We start from the raw sequence: 14,589 nt of genomic DNA, 5'->3' as shown, positions 1-14,589 counted from the left end.
TCCCTATCCTGTACTCCCTGTTCAACCATGACTGCGTGGCTGTGCACAACTCCAACACAACTATCAGCAAGACATTGAGGGAGAGTCCACAAGTGGATCGCGGGCTACAGGAAAAGGCAGGCCGAACAGGCCCCCATTAACATCGACGGGGCTGTAGTGGAGCAGGTCGAGAGTTTCAAGATCCTCTGTGTCCACATCACTAAGGAGCTATCATGGTCCAAACATACCAAGACAGTCGTGAAGAAGGCACGACAATGCCTCTTTCCCCTCGGGAGGCTGAAAAGATTTGTCATAGATCTTCAAAAAGTTATACAGCTGCACCACAGAGTATCTTGACTGGCTGCATCACCGCTTGGTATGGCAACTGCTTGGGTAGTGGGGACGTCCCAGTATGTCACTGGGGCCTATCCAGAACCTCTATAGCAGGCGGTGTCAGAGGAAGGCCCTAAACATTTTACAAAGACTCCAGACACCAAAGTCATATACGGTTCTCTCTGCTACCACACGGCAAGTGGTACCGATGTACCAAGTCTGGAACCAACAGGACCCTGAACAGCTTCTACACCCAAGCCATACGCCTCCTAAATAGTTAACCAAATAGCTACTCAGACTAACTCATCACATACACTGCTGCTACTGTTTACCATCCGCCACTTTATTCCAGGCTGCAGTATTTGAACATATCTACCTTGTACCCCTGCACATTAACTCGGTACCGGTACTCCTTGTATACAGCCAAGTTATTATTACGTGTTTCACTTTTAGATTATTTCTACATTTTCTTTCTCTGCACTGTTTAATTTTTTTACAAAGCATGTAAAGAATAACATTTTATTTTGATCTGATCTTCTCCCCGAGCATAAACTGAAAATGGCAGGCATCCAACGTGTAGATATTACTCTGCCATTTCCTGGTTACTTAAAATTCTACACGCAAGAAAACAAGCACTTGAGTGTAGAGAATCACTGCACAACCTAAAATAGCAGTAAAATATATTCAATATTCAATAAATAAAAAATTATTTTCAGCTGTTAGATGCTGGTGGATAAAATTGAAAAGACTCCAGGGCGAATCTCCACCATGTTGCAGGAATATGGGAGTTGTTATTCGCCTAGCTTCCTCAAGGGGAAGCAAAGTTAGACATATTACCTTTAATGTGCATATGATGGAAGTTAAAGGTAAATATTTATTTCATGAAATAAAATGCATTGACTAATATGCGACTAACACTACACAAATTGCTAAAACTACACAAATTGCCCAGCGTTTTAATCGACTTTCAACCTAATAAATCTGAAATGACTGAAATGTATTTTAGTAAAAGGCAAACGAAAATAGCTGCCAAAATTAACACTGTACCACACAAAATCATTTATACCAATATCCAACCTAAGTAGTCAGAGTCTTCAACCCATCATATCACAGTAAAATAGCAGCACTGACCTCACGAGAACGCCACCTCCCTGAAGGGTCTGTCGTACACCTGGGTGAGAGCACCACCTACAGGACAGGAGGACACAATGCTAAATGAAATAAACTTTTCCCCCATCAGAGTATATCAATCAGTCATTCAGCTGGCACTTCTGAACCATTCAGAGGATACAAGAGGAGAAAAGACAGGTTACTGGTGCGCAACAAGAGAGAGCGAAAGAGACTCTTACCCGTACAGTAAGGGCTCCAGTAGCTCCTTTTGACTGTGGTAAAGCTGAAGCAGGTTGGAGGGCAGACTGAGGTATCCACAAAGTACCTCCCACTGACCAGGACACAGAGCTAGAAGAAACACAGAGAGTGAACATCAACAGCAAGGCTCTGTTTGAGACACACATACACTTGAATATAAGTGTAAGGTTGTGCCTATCATGGAATATCCACAATCAAGGCAAATAACCACAGTCACTGTTCGAACTGCAAAAATAAGGCACGCACTAATTGTCTCTCTTCTCTCCCCTCCTCTCTGCCGCTGTAGCAGTTGCCCACTTGTGTTGTGTTGCCTAGCAACCGGAGTAAACAATCACGCAGTGGTCATGTCTTTGGGTCAAGGATACAGACTTGGCTCTCGATTCAATCCATACAGCCGAAGTTCAATGCTATAGCGCGATTTAAATGTAAAGGCAATGTTCCCGCATTCACCGTAAATGCTGCATGTCGGCTCAATCGGAAATGACATTTAAAATTCCAAGCGCGCTATAGAGCTGAACTTTTGCGATATGGATTGAATCGAGCCCTTAACGTTGGCGAACCTAGTTGATTTCAACTTCAGTTTTTATAACCTTGACGATTCACTTTCGCTTATAAAATGTCCCACACTCACCAAGCAGACAGAGTGGTGATTCAGGTCAGATTTCAGCATCTTTTTAACACCTTTACAAACCAGAGAATAATTCCTACTGTAGCTGGTACAGATAATACTGGCTACAGCATCAAAGGGAGGGCATTTCTGAAGGAGAGAGTTTACGTTGGGAGGAGATGGAGACAGTTGGATATCTAGACAGATTATCATTCTTTTACACTGCTGCCATTGTGTCAAATATTATTTCAAATGAATGGATTGAAGGGTTATTTATGGCAGCTCTTTCATTCATGGTCTTCAGCCATTATTATCGGTTACACGATTATACAATTACGTGTGTGCGTATCCAAGTTGTAGTTACCATGCAGCTCTGGAGGCGTAGGAACCCCGTTAAGGTGGTGGAAGAAGAGTGCAGCTCCTCTCAGGTAGGGCAGGATGCCAGTCTTCACGCAACGCCACAGGTGCCAACCAGAGGCCACCTCAGGCAGGGAACTGTCACACACACACACACACACACACACACACAATTAGAAAAATCACACTCACAGCATGGTTCAAGCACAACGCGCGCATTACTGCGACAATACTGGGGGAAAAGCCGGCTGCTTAGTGGATAGGGTAGATGAGAGTGTCGTCGGGGGGGGGGGATTCACGGCAACGTGTCATATCTACAGAGTCAGTGTCGCCTCACCTGCCCAGGTGTGTTCTGAGGGTGTTGTAGAGAGCGCAGATGTCCTCCTCCTCCTCCCTCTCTGCTCCCCCACTCTCCTGCTCCATGGTCACCTCCTCTGTTGAGACACACACACACACACACACACGTTTGTTTGGTCCTTTCTCTACGCCGTACAAACACGTTTCATGTTTAACAGTGGTTAACTTCGACGACTCGTAAGAACCCTCTCCTCAACTATCCAAAAGGTAAGATTTTAGCTGGGGTTGAGAGAACTTTAAGATCCATGCAGACATTTCCACACACACAGTCCAGGTGTAGGGTGCTCGCTCTCCTTACCTGGGCCTGACGTGAGCAGCATCTGGACCATGTGAGCCACAGTGATGAGGTGGAAGAAGTGCAGCTGGACAGCGTCCACGCTCAGCCCTGAAGAGTCCTGGGAGTGGACCGACCCGTAGGACAGAACCACACTCACCTGAGAGAGGGATCGGTGTTGACTTAACATTTATATACCCAAATCACATTTTATTGCTCACATACACGTTTAGCAGATGTTATTGTGGGTGTAGCGAAAAGCTTGTGTTCCTAGTTCCAACAGTGCAGTAATATGTAACAATTTACAACGACACACAATTCCAAAAATATATATAATTCCATTAAGAAATATATAAAATATCAGAAGGAGCAATGTAGGACTAAAACATAGTAGAATATAATACAGCATATACATATGAAATGAGTATAGCAGTATGTAAACATTATTAATGTTTTATGGTGTGTCAACAATTGGTTTGCGTATGATCTGGGAGCCAAGAGATATGATATAACACTTGGAATGTATAGTACCAGTCAAAAGTTATGACACGCCATAATATGGACTTGGTCTTTTACCAAATAGGGCTATCTTCTGTATACCACCCTTCCCTTGTCACAACACAACTGATTGGCTCAAACGTATTAAGGAAATACATTCCACTAATTGAAATGCATTCCAGGTAACTACCTCATGAAGCTGGTTGAGAGAATGCCATGCGTGTACAAAACTGTCATCAAGGCCATTCCAGTGTTTTACTTGCTACATTGCAATTACTTTGCCACCATGGCCTTTTTTTGGCCTTTTACCTCCCTTATCTCACCTCATTTGCTCACATCGTATATAGACTTGTTTCTACTGTATTATTGACTATGTTTGTTTTACTCCATGTGTAACTCTGGTGTTGTTGTATGTGTCGAACTGCTTTGCTTTATCTTGGCCAGGTCGCAATTGTAAATGAGAACTTGTTCTCAACTTGCCTACCTGGTTAAATAAAGGTGAAATAAAATAAATAAAAATTTTAAAAGGCAAAGGGAGGCTACTTTGAAGAATCTAAAATATATTTGGATTTGTTTAAAACATTTTTGGTTACTACATTATTCCATGTGTTACTTCATAGTTGGTGTCTTCATTATTATTCCACAATGTAGAAAATAGTCAAAATAATGAAAAATCCTTGAATGAGTACGTGTGTCCAAACTTTTGGCTGGTTCTGTAGGTGTGATGGATGGGGACTCACCAGAAGGTGCAACATGTCTATGTCCAGGATACAGGGAGAGGTCTCCACCTGGGGGTCTGGAATCAATGCTACACAAAACACACATACCATCAATAAAAAAACTATACAACTCACAAATGCCTAGAACAAAAAAAAAAAACTCAACATATGCAACATTAATAACCTCTTAGAACTACCCCCTACTTTCCTCAATTTCCACCTGAAGACCTACACAAATCTAACAGCCTGTAGTTCAGGCACAGAACCAATGATATGAATATTCTTGGTACCATTTGAAAAGAAAACACTGAAGATTGTGTAAATGTGAATTGAATGTAGGAGAATATAACACAATAGATCTGGTTTAGATAATACAATTAAAAAAACCATACGTTTTTTATTTTTATATCATCTTTAAAATGAACAAGATAAAACAAACATTCAGATAGGATGATGGGGACAATTTCAGTGAAAAACACAAGAGGGCAACAGTACTTGTGCAAAGTTTCAGAATGATAACTTACAAAATGAGTGTGCTACATGACATTTATCATGAAGTCACCCAGATGTCCCACACAAGTAGCCCAAATGAACCCAAGTGGCCAAATTGGTGAAGGTATACATTTTGAAACAAATAACTATATACAAATGTCAAAATGGTTTTCTAACACACCCCCCCAAAAAATGGAGAAAAAAATAATATATACATTTACAAAATAATATGGGTAACTATTTACACACTTTCAATATTTGGAAGACCCTCAGTCCTCTATCAAATCAAATGTATTTATATAGCCCTTCGTACATCAGCTAATATCGCAAAGTGCTGTACAGAAACCCAGACTAAAACACCAAACAATGCAGGTGTAGAAGCACGGTGGCTAGGAAAAACTCCCTAGAAAGGCCAAACCCTAGGAAGAAACCTAGAGAGGAACCAGGCTACGGAGGGGTGGCCAGTCCTCTTCTGGCTGTGCCGGGTGGAGATTATAACAGAACATGGCTGAGATTTTCAAACGTTCATAGATGACCAGCAGGGTCAAATAATAATAATCACAGCAGTTGTAGAGGATGCAACAGGATAGCACCTCAAGAGTAAATATGAACAGTTTAGGGATCCATAGCCGCAGGCAGAACAGTTGAAACTGGAACAGCAGCAAGGCCAGGTGGACAGCGAGGAGTCATCATGCCAGGTAGTTCTGACGCATGGTCCTAGGGCTCAGGTCCTCCGAGAGAGAGAAAGAGAATTAGAGAGAGCATACTTAAATTCACACAGGACACCGGATAAGACAGAAGAAGTACTCCAGATATAACAAACTGACCCGAGCCCCCCGACACAAACTACTGCAGCATATATACTGGAGGCTGAGACAGGAGGGGTCAGGAGACACTGTGGCCCCACCCGATGAGACCCCCGGACAGGGCCAAACAGAAAGCATATAACCCCACCCACTTTGCCAAAGCTCTACACAATATTGTGCTGCTGATGCCAGGTGCCATAGCAGTCTCTTTCAGCTGTAAAGCTGAGGGTCACCAAGCATGTGGCGCAGTTGATGGGGGACTTAATTTTGCAAAGAACACAGCGACACCTCCATGCTGTGCCCTTTTGGCCCTGAGGCACATCCATGCCTGCAGAAATACATTTGGGCAGATGAACACCACTTGTGGCAGGAGCTGGATGAATCACCTTCAGTGGGGGGTGGAAACCTTGGCCCTGGGGGCTGCCATTTGGAGTCAGTGTCACTGTGAAAGAAAATGTTCAGTTAGAATAGTTTCACATATGAGCCCTGTATCAACAGGTATAATAAACAGATGAGATATGTATATATAGAGTACAGGGAACATAAGGTTGAATATATTATTATGACCTGCTAGATCTACTGTCTCTATATTATGACAGACCAGCTAGATCTACTGTCTTTATTAAATTACAACAGACCAGCGGTATCTACTGTCTCCATTTCACTTTGGCCATTGTTGTGGGCCTGCGCCCCCCTCAAATAGGCTATTTCATGTGGGTTGGGGTGGGGCGGCAGACACACGCATCTCACATTTCATGACATTACATGTTTATATATTGCTTCTAAAATAAATAAAAACATCTAATAATATTTTATATTATTAATTTCAAACAAGAGAATTAGCATGATAAGAACTTACCAGTCCAAAACGATGTCCTCTCCCGTTCAAAAATCGCTAAATGAATCATCCTACAACAATCCGTCTCACGTTCCCAATCAATTTATTCTGAAATTGTGTGTACATCTGTATATCTAGACTTAGATTTAGCTTTCCCTGACTTAGTCGCCATAATGATTGATATATAAACAGCTGAATATGCGAAACAACGCTGTGCGTAATATGTGTTTCTCCTTCCGGTATGAAACTTCAATAGCGAATTACTCTTTACGCCAGAGTTTACTACATGGGTTAGTCTTGCAACACATAAACATGACCTATTGCCATTTACCTCAGCTCATTGGCTATCTACCCAGCAAGATTTCAAGACGATCAGTGGTCATTGGGTTAAAATACAGTCAATCAACGAAACAGCGGGCAAATCAATGGTGCACAATGATGTCATGACTTGTTGTCTTCAAATAGGTTTCTTTCAGTCAATACGTCCTGCGAAATGGCCCATCAGGTTTGATTGTGTTACAAACAAACCAGTTGATTCCAGTGAAACCAAACATGACTGGAAAAGTCACGTTCTGTGTGGGTTATTTACCTGGAATGTATCGTCAAAAATGGAATGAGACGGAATTCACGACACAAGCGGTTCACAAAATGTTTCGTGTTAGGCTATATATTTTATCAAACAAAATATCATTCATTGTGTAACAATGAGCATTGAAATTGCAAACAGACGAAGATTGTCAAAGGTAAACTATTTAATTTAATGCAGTTTGTCATTATGTTACGCCTGTGCTGGTTGAAATTGATTTTTAGTTTTTTATGGGGCTCTATGCTCAGATAATCGCATCGTATTCTTTCGCAGTAAATCCTTTTTTAAATCTGACAACGCAGTTGGATTAGCAAGATTCTAGGCTTTCGATACATGAGACACTTGTATGTGATCACCGTATGTTGTACAATTTCAGCCCGCTCCCGGGTTCCATGCTCAGAGAGGTTAACACAACATGTGAATTTGAATTCAGGCACTGAAAAGACCAGCAGGTGCCCGTTGACAGTGTCTGTCCTACCTGCTACCAGTCTGATGTAGTGGCCCTGCACGGAGGGCTGAGAGGCTGCAGTCCAACACGCTGAGCCAAACCTGGCCAGGGAGCTCAGGCAGTCATCCTGCACACACAAACACCGGTGTCAAATATGTCTCGGCACCTCTCCACATAACACAACAACCTCGAAGTCCACTGACTCATAGGTCAGAAGGAGAGGTTATAGTCGTTTACCTGTCTGCAAGGTAAACTTCCAAATAAAGGCTTCTCCTCATCCACCAACAGTCGCTCTGCAAAATGAAAGAAGAAAAAAAAAAAGTCAGTTGAACATCACAGCGAGAGAAACGATTGTTGTGTTTGGACATCTGTGGGCCATTCTCAGCAACATATTAACTGACCCATTAAATAATGAAGACTTGACTAGGGCTGTGGCGGTCATGACATTTTGTCAGCCGGTTATTGTCACGCAAAAGACTGCCGGTCCCACGGTAATTTACCGCTAATTAACATAAAAAAGGCCTCCATGCATACAAGCCACTTTGAAACATCTACATTAAAAAGGAAAAAAAAAAAAATCCATTTACACCATCACAACAATTCAATTTATTTTAGTCAGGCCTAAATATACATTATGATATGAAGAGAATGTATTGAGTTGGCCTACGGTAGGTGTATGTTATCTGGCTATGGTCTATGCCCTAGGCTTGTTCATTTAGCTGACAAGATATATGAGACTTATAAGCATGCCATCATTGAATATTATCAGATTTTACAGTACGAAGAATATAATTGAACTTAGCTGAATAAAATATAAATGATATTTTTCCCATTACAGCACGAGTGCGCATATGAAGTGGCTATGTTGAGTGTAAAAGTGATCATTGGAAACAGGTCCTATTACGTTTTAGTAATGAATGATACAAACCTCAGAATGTCTTAGAAATCAAAACGTATATGGGCTGCATGGTGCGACTACAGTCTATTGAGGATTTGAGCAAGTAGCAAAAAAAAAAAAAAGCCTGTGCTCCGTTCCTTGCCTCAGGCTACACAGCTGTTCACCCATCAGACTATTCTCAATTTATCTGGTCTTCACTAATATGTAAAATGAGTATTAGTAAAATAACGATTTAAAAATGGGCAGGAACAGGGACAGAGGGGAAACAAAAGATGCCATCTGTATGCACTCAAACAGCCTAGTCAGTGAATGAAGGCTGAGCCCTTTCCAACGGTCTGTTTTGTAGGCTACTTTGGTTGTAGAGCGGATCACGTGCTCAATATGAGCAGCTGAGAAATAAACAAACACTTCATTCAGTCCATGCATCAACCACTGTTTGAGGAGCATGCTCTCGCTGCCAGACAGGTGATATACTGCCAAAACCCTGTCCGCCGTGGGCTCTCCAATCTTGTTCCTGCAGCTAACACAGTGCTTAATTATGGAAATCTGTTCATCAACATGTTTTTGCAACTACACATATTTCACTAAACTGTTGACAGCCCGTCTGCGTGCTCAAAAAAGGAATATAGGAGAGAGGAGATAGCTATTCAAAATAAAATAAAATTTCACTAATTCACTAATTGTAGGCAGCCCTTCACAATCAATCAATAGCATGGCCATGGGATGTAGGTTCTCATCCAGACTCATGGATATACATGTTGGAGCGTAAGGTAACCAGTCCATCCAGTATGCACAACACAGTCCACTCAAATGTCTTTACTTTCGGAGTATAGGCTAGACCAATTATATACCAAAGACATCTTAAAATCACTTTTATGTTTTCCTTCCATGCATAATATATGGTAGGAAATGGATGGTATAACGGCACAATCATCATTTTAATTCAGGGTTTTTTCGGGTTTGGGCTCATAAGCATTTGGATTGAATCGTCACTGTAGAAAGCACTGTCCATTTCGTTGTGTTAGGCTTTAAAACAGCATCCACCACAACCATGTTTTACACTGTTTTAAAAGTATGATAGACCTACTGTTCTGATGATAAGTGTTTGATGTGATTTTACATTGTATTTGCATTGATGTTAGTGGTTAGAGGGACAATAGAGCCCTGAGTATGAGGCCATTAGGACCTGACGGTAACAATAGAGCCCTGAGTATCAGGCCATTAGGACCTGACAGTAACAATAGAGCCCTGAGTATCAGGCCACTAGGACCTGATGGTAACAATAGAGCCCTGAGTACCAGGCCATTAGGACCTGACAGTAACAATAGAGCCCTGAGTATCAGGCCACTAGGACCTGATGGTAACAATAGAGCCCTGAGTACCAGGCCATTAGGACCTGACAGTAACAATAGAGCCCTGAGTATCAGGCCACTAGGACCTGATGGTAACAATAGAGCCCTGAGTACCAGGCCATTAGGACCTGACGGTAACAATAGAGCCCTGAGTACCAGGCCATTAGGACCGGATGGTAACAATAGAGCCCTGAGTATCAGGCCATTAGGACCTGATGGTAACAATAGAGCCCCGAGTACCAGGCCATTAGGACCTGACGGTAACAATAGAGCCCTGAGTACCAGGCCATTAGGACCTGACAGTAACAATAGAGCCCAGAGTACCAGGCCATTAGGACCGGACGGTAACAATAGAGCCCTGAGTACCAGACCATTAGGACCGGATGGTAACAATAGAGCCCTGAGTACCAGGCCATTAGGACCGGATGGTAACAATAGAGCCCTGAGTACCAGACCATTAGGACCTGATGGTAACAATAGAGCCCTGAGTACCAGGCCATTAGGACCTGATGGTAACAATAGAGCCCCGAGTACCAGGCCATTAGGACCTACCTGAGGACCGGTAGTACCAAGGCCATTAGGTACAATAGAGCCCTGAGTACCAGGCCATTAGGACCTGATGGTAACAATAGAGCCCTGAGTACCAGGCCATTTGGACCTGATGGTAACAATAGAGCCCTGAGTACCAAGGCCATTAGGACCTGATGGTAACAATAGAGCCCTGAGTACCAAGGCCATTAGGACCTGATGGTAACAATAGAGCCCTGAGTATCAAGGCCATTAGGACCTGATGGTAACAATAGAGCCCTGAGTACCAGACCATTACATTTACATTACATTTAAGTCATTTAGCAGACGCTCTTATCCAGAGCGACTTACCATTAGGACCTTATGGTAGTTAGCAAGTTGGGTACTACCAAAGCATGTCTAGAGTGCATTAAAGAAGATTACCATGACTCAAAAGTCATGGAATTTTACTCATGACTGCCGGTAAGTCACCACAACAGCCCTAGACTTAACTCAATCCCACATGTGCACCTTTGACATGGGTTTTATATCACTTTAAACTATGTTGGTTCTGTAATTCTTGTCAATCATCTTTTTTTTTCTGTCTGTGTGTGTCTGTCTGTATTACCGATAGACTGGATGGTGTAGGCACAGCTGCCCCAGCACATGATGGGCACGCGGGGGTCCTGCTCGTTGGGGTGCACCTTAAGGCCAACTTTGTAGGTCGCCGTCCCAAACGTCGTCAGCATCTCCTTTATGGTGCTGGAGTAAGGACTCCTGAAGAGACGGGTAAGTGAACAACATCAACAATCAGAGGAAGTCAATCAAACTAACCCAAAGATGTCTTGGTTTACTCCAAAAAGTATCTCTCGCTCATAAAATGGGTTACAATGTCAGTCATGAGCATTCACTTACATGGGTGTGTAGTCTATTCTAAAATTCTCAGTGGCAGGGCACTGCTCTTCAACAGCGTCAACACCTACACACACACACACACACACACACACACACACACACACACAGGTTAGTGACATAACATGAACGCATAGACACATTCTGTCGTATATCACTTCAGAAACACTCATCTCAATGCTGATATACAGTGACCTCTAATGTGTTACATTGAACATATGAATGTGTTGTGCTCTGATGAGAATGATCTGCGCGGGGTGGAACGCACCGACGGGCTGGAGTTTCCTGTGGGCAGAATGCATGGCCTTGATCTGCTGACCACTGATCTTTAGCCACTGACCCAGACCAGGCTGCTCACAACTGGAGAGAAGAAAGAGAAGGCAACTGGTCAGTGGACTCACACTTATGGAGAAGCATACAAACATGGGCTGGCCATTGCTTCTTAATTTGGCATGCTAATAACAAGGCTACTGGTATACACAGAGTTTACAAAACACTAGGAACACCTTAATATTGCATTGCACCCCCCTTCGATCCTCAGAACAGCCTCAATTCGTCAGGGGCATGGACTCTACAAGGTGTCTAAAGCGTTCCACAGGGATGCTGGCCCATGTTGACTCCAACGCTTCCCACAGTTGTGTCAAGTTGGCTGGATGTCCTTTGGGTGGTGGACCAGTCTTGATACACACAGGAAACTGTTGAGCGTGAAAAACCCAGTAGCGGTGCAGTTCTTGAAACAAACTGGTGCACCTGACACCTACCAACCATACCCTGTTCAAAGGCACTTCAATATTGTGTCTTGCCCATTCACCCTCTAAAAATGTCTCACATACACAATCCATGTCTCAACTCTCCGAAGATGTAAAAATTATTTAGCCTGTCTCCTCCCCTTCATCTACATTGATTGAAGTGGATTTAACAAGTTACATTAATAAGAGATCATAGCTTTTACCTGGATTCCCCTGGGTTCATCTACATCATGGAAAGAGCAGGTGTTCCTAATGTTTTGTACATGCATCATAACAATTCTTTGAATAATATTTATATATTTAACTAGGTAAGTCATTCAGAGCATAATTTATTTAACAATAATTTATTTAACCTGAATTGTATAAAAAAATTTTTAAAAACACATACATTTGCTAGCATGGTCTTTTCTCTTGAAACTTTTCTCAGCGTTCTCTATGTGAAAGTGTATGAATGACCTCTGTGTAGTTGTGGAGGTGACGACTGAGCGTTAGTGCCGAGTGAGCCTTGACCTCGCGTGAGAGGAGTGGTACTGTTGACGTCAGAACTCTCGAAGGGAATTAACTGGGGGGGGGGGGGGACTGGTTGGAGGTGAAAGAGAGGCGGGAGACCAGAGCGGATTCCTCTCGTGACAACCACTAATCAGTCGAGTGTGGTTTCCTGCATCCCAGTAGTCTTAAGCGGAATCCTCTCGTCCCCTTCATCTGCACCGATCTGAAGGAGCTGGACGGGTGAAAGCAAATTCCCATTGAGAATTCACTATCTGCATTCACATATCCATCATTTTCAGATGGGCACAGGTAAAGGAAAAGAAACCAAATTAGACAGAGGTGCACACCAAATTAACACGTGTGTGTCTGTAGCTGAGTTGGCGCTTGCAACGTTAGGATGGAGGGTTCGATTCCCGGGGTCACCCGTAAGTTAAATGTTGGCAGCATGACCAAGTCGCTTTGGGTAAAAGCGACGGATAAAAGGCATATATTATTATGATAGTGTGTGATTGGGTACCTGTTGGAGCCCTTGGTGCCGGGGAGCAGCGGAATGACGGTGTTACTGAGGCACTCGCACAGCGGACACAGGAACTCCCCGTTCCCCACATCGTAGCTGGTGTGGACGCGCAGTCTCTGCTGACGCCGCTGCTCCTTGGCCTGCACCGCCTCAAAATACCTGCACACACACGACAACGATTGAGTTTTAAACCCAAACAGTCAACTCCACAGGCCCACTGAATCCTCAAGATCCAAACGCTCCCTTTTACACAACCCCCTGTATGTGTCCTACTGCCCTGCCCCAGCGCTGTAGGACCAGGTTGTTGTAGAACCCCGAGTCTGGCTCACCTCTGCCAACAGTGAGAGTGCATGATGTGGCCACAGCTGCCTGTGTGCGTGCCAAACGACAGGTCAGGGTGCATGAAGAGAGGGTCGTAATGCTCTGGAAAACACAGGCAGGTAAGTCAAGCAATGCTAGTATATCAGTCACAGACAAAACACAAAGACAATACATCATCCAATCTGTGGTATAGGATGAAGTTACCTCTTGACACTGATCTAAGGTCAGTTTAACACCCCCAAAAGTTAAGATTAGGACTTGAGGGAAGTCTATCTCTCACCGGGGTCGTGAGGTGGTCTCTTGCGGTTCTTGGACATGACAGTGGAGCGCTGGACAAAGGCAGCCAGCACCATGGCCTTGCTGTCAGCCCTAATCTCCTGCTCCTCCTGGCACAGGATACACGTCACCACCTGCCTCTTCTCCCTGGGACGAGACCTCCTGGGACCCACACACACCAGGGCTGCGTCTGATGAAGTGGGGCTGCAGGAGACGGGGGGGGCAGCTTAGAGCTTGATTGAGTGTAGAGTAGGGATTGGGTTGTGAAATACAAGTGTGTTTGCGTGGTGGTGGTGTGTGTGTGTGTGTGTGCGCGCGTTGTCAGTACCTGTGCTCCAGTGAGGTAGAGGTGGAGGCGGAGGCATACAGCTCCTCTAGACTCTGCTGGAAGAGCTCCTTGTTCTCGTTGATAAAGTGTCTCTGCATCTCTGACATCTGGGCCATGATCTTCTCCCTGCGCAGGCGAGCCATCTCCGCTTTCCTCTTCCTCTCCGCCTTGTCCTTGTCACACACCATCTGCAGGAAGGGAAGACACAGACGCGGTATATTTGTCTATTAAATTCACGAGAAACCAAATAAAATGCCATCTAGGTGCATCTCCTCTTAGATGTGCCTGACCCACCTCTTCCTGACCGTGGCTCCCGCTGGCGGTCACAGTATAGGTGGAGGCAGTCAGCTCCCGCATCGTCTTAATGCTGGCCACCATCTGCACAGTGACACAATACTATTACCTCGTCAAAAAGTGAGACATCAATATAAACACGAGAACATATCTTCCTATTTTGTTTGACATAAGTCATTTTGGATATGCATGTGTCTCGAGGGACCACTAGTTGCACACTGTCCTATGCTGCCTCCTGGTGGCCATGGCATGTACAATATTGCAGTGAACCAACTGAAACACTT

At 43.8% G+C, this 14,589-nt stretch overlaps 1 protein-coding gene across 3 annotated transcripts in view; it reads right to left on the bottom strand.

Annotated features, from left to right (window-relative positions):
* Window positions 1-14,589, bottom strand: part of ubr2 (ubiquitin protein ligase E3 component n-recognin 2) — a 44,724-nt gene that overhangs the window by 7,822 nt on the left and 22,313 nt on the right. For 2 of the 3 annotated variants that reach the window (XM_046358870.1, XM_046358871.1), the window contains exons 27-42: window positions 14,306-14,389; window positions 14,012-14,199; window positions 13,688-13,887; window positions 13,416-13,509; window positions 13,087-13,245; window positions 11,600-11,691; window positions 11,335-11,398; window positions 11,048-11,196; window positions 7,900-7,955; window positions 7,693-7,789; window positions 4,514-4,581; window positions 3,300-3,435; window positions 2,982-3,078; window positions 2,652-2,782; window positions 1,662-1,770; window positions 1,444-1,500 (exon numbers count right to left, since the gene is read on the bottom strand). In XM_046358870.1, coding sequence (XP_046214826.1) covers window positions 1,444-1,500; window positions 1,662-1,770; window positions 2,652-2,782; window positions 2,982-3,078; window positions 3,300-3,435; window positions 4,514-4,581; window positions 7,693-7,789; window positions 7,900-7,955; window positions 11,048-11,196; window positions 11,335-11,398; window positions 11,600-11,691; window positions 13,087-13,245; window positions 13,416-13,509; window positions 13,688-13,887; window positions 14,012-14,199; window positions 14,306-14,389 — 1,781 coding nt within the window. Of the gene's footprint in view, window positions 1-1,443; window positions 1,501-1,661; window positions 1,771-2,651; window positions 2,783-2,981; window positions 3,079-3,299; window positions 3,436-4,513; window positions 4,582-5,907; window positions 6,233-7,692; window positions 7,790-7,899; window positions 7,956-11,047; window positions 11,197-11,334; window positions 11,399-11,599; window positions 11,692-13,086; window positions 13,246-13,415; window positions 13,510-13,687; window positions 13,888-14,011; window positions 14,200-14,305; window positions 14,390-14,589 lie in introns of those variants that run through there. The other variant, XM_046358872.1, reaches the window with a different exon arrangement.

This window comes from Oncorhynchus gorbuscha, linkage group LG08 (genome assembly GCF_021184085.1).
Source record: "Oncorhynchus gorbuscha isolate QuinsamMale2020 ecotype Even-year linkage group LG08, OgorEven_v1.0, whole genome shotgun sequence".
Taxonomy (NCBI): Eukaryota; Metazoa; Chordata; class Actinopteri; order Salmoniformes; family Salmonidae; genus Oncorhynchus; species Oncorhynchus gorbuscha.
The sequence above is the reverse complement of the archived record's forward strand: the minus strand, read 5'-3'. Positions and strand labels throughout refer to the sequence as shown.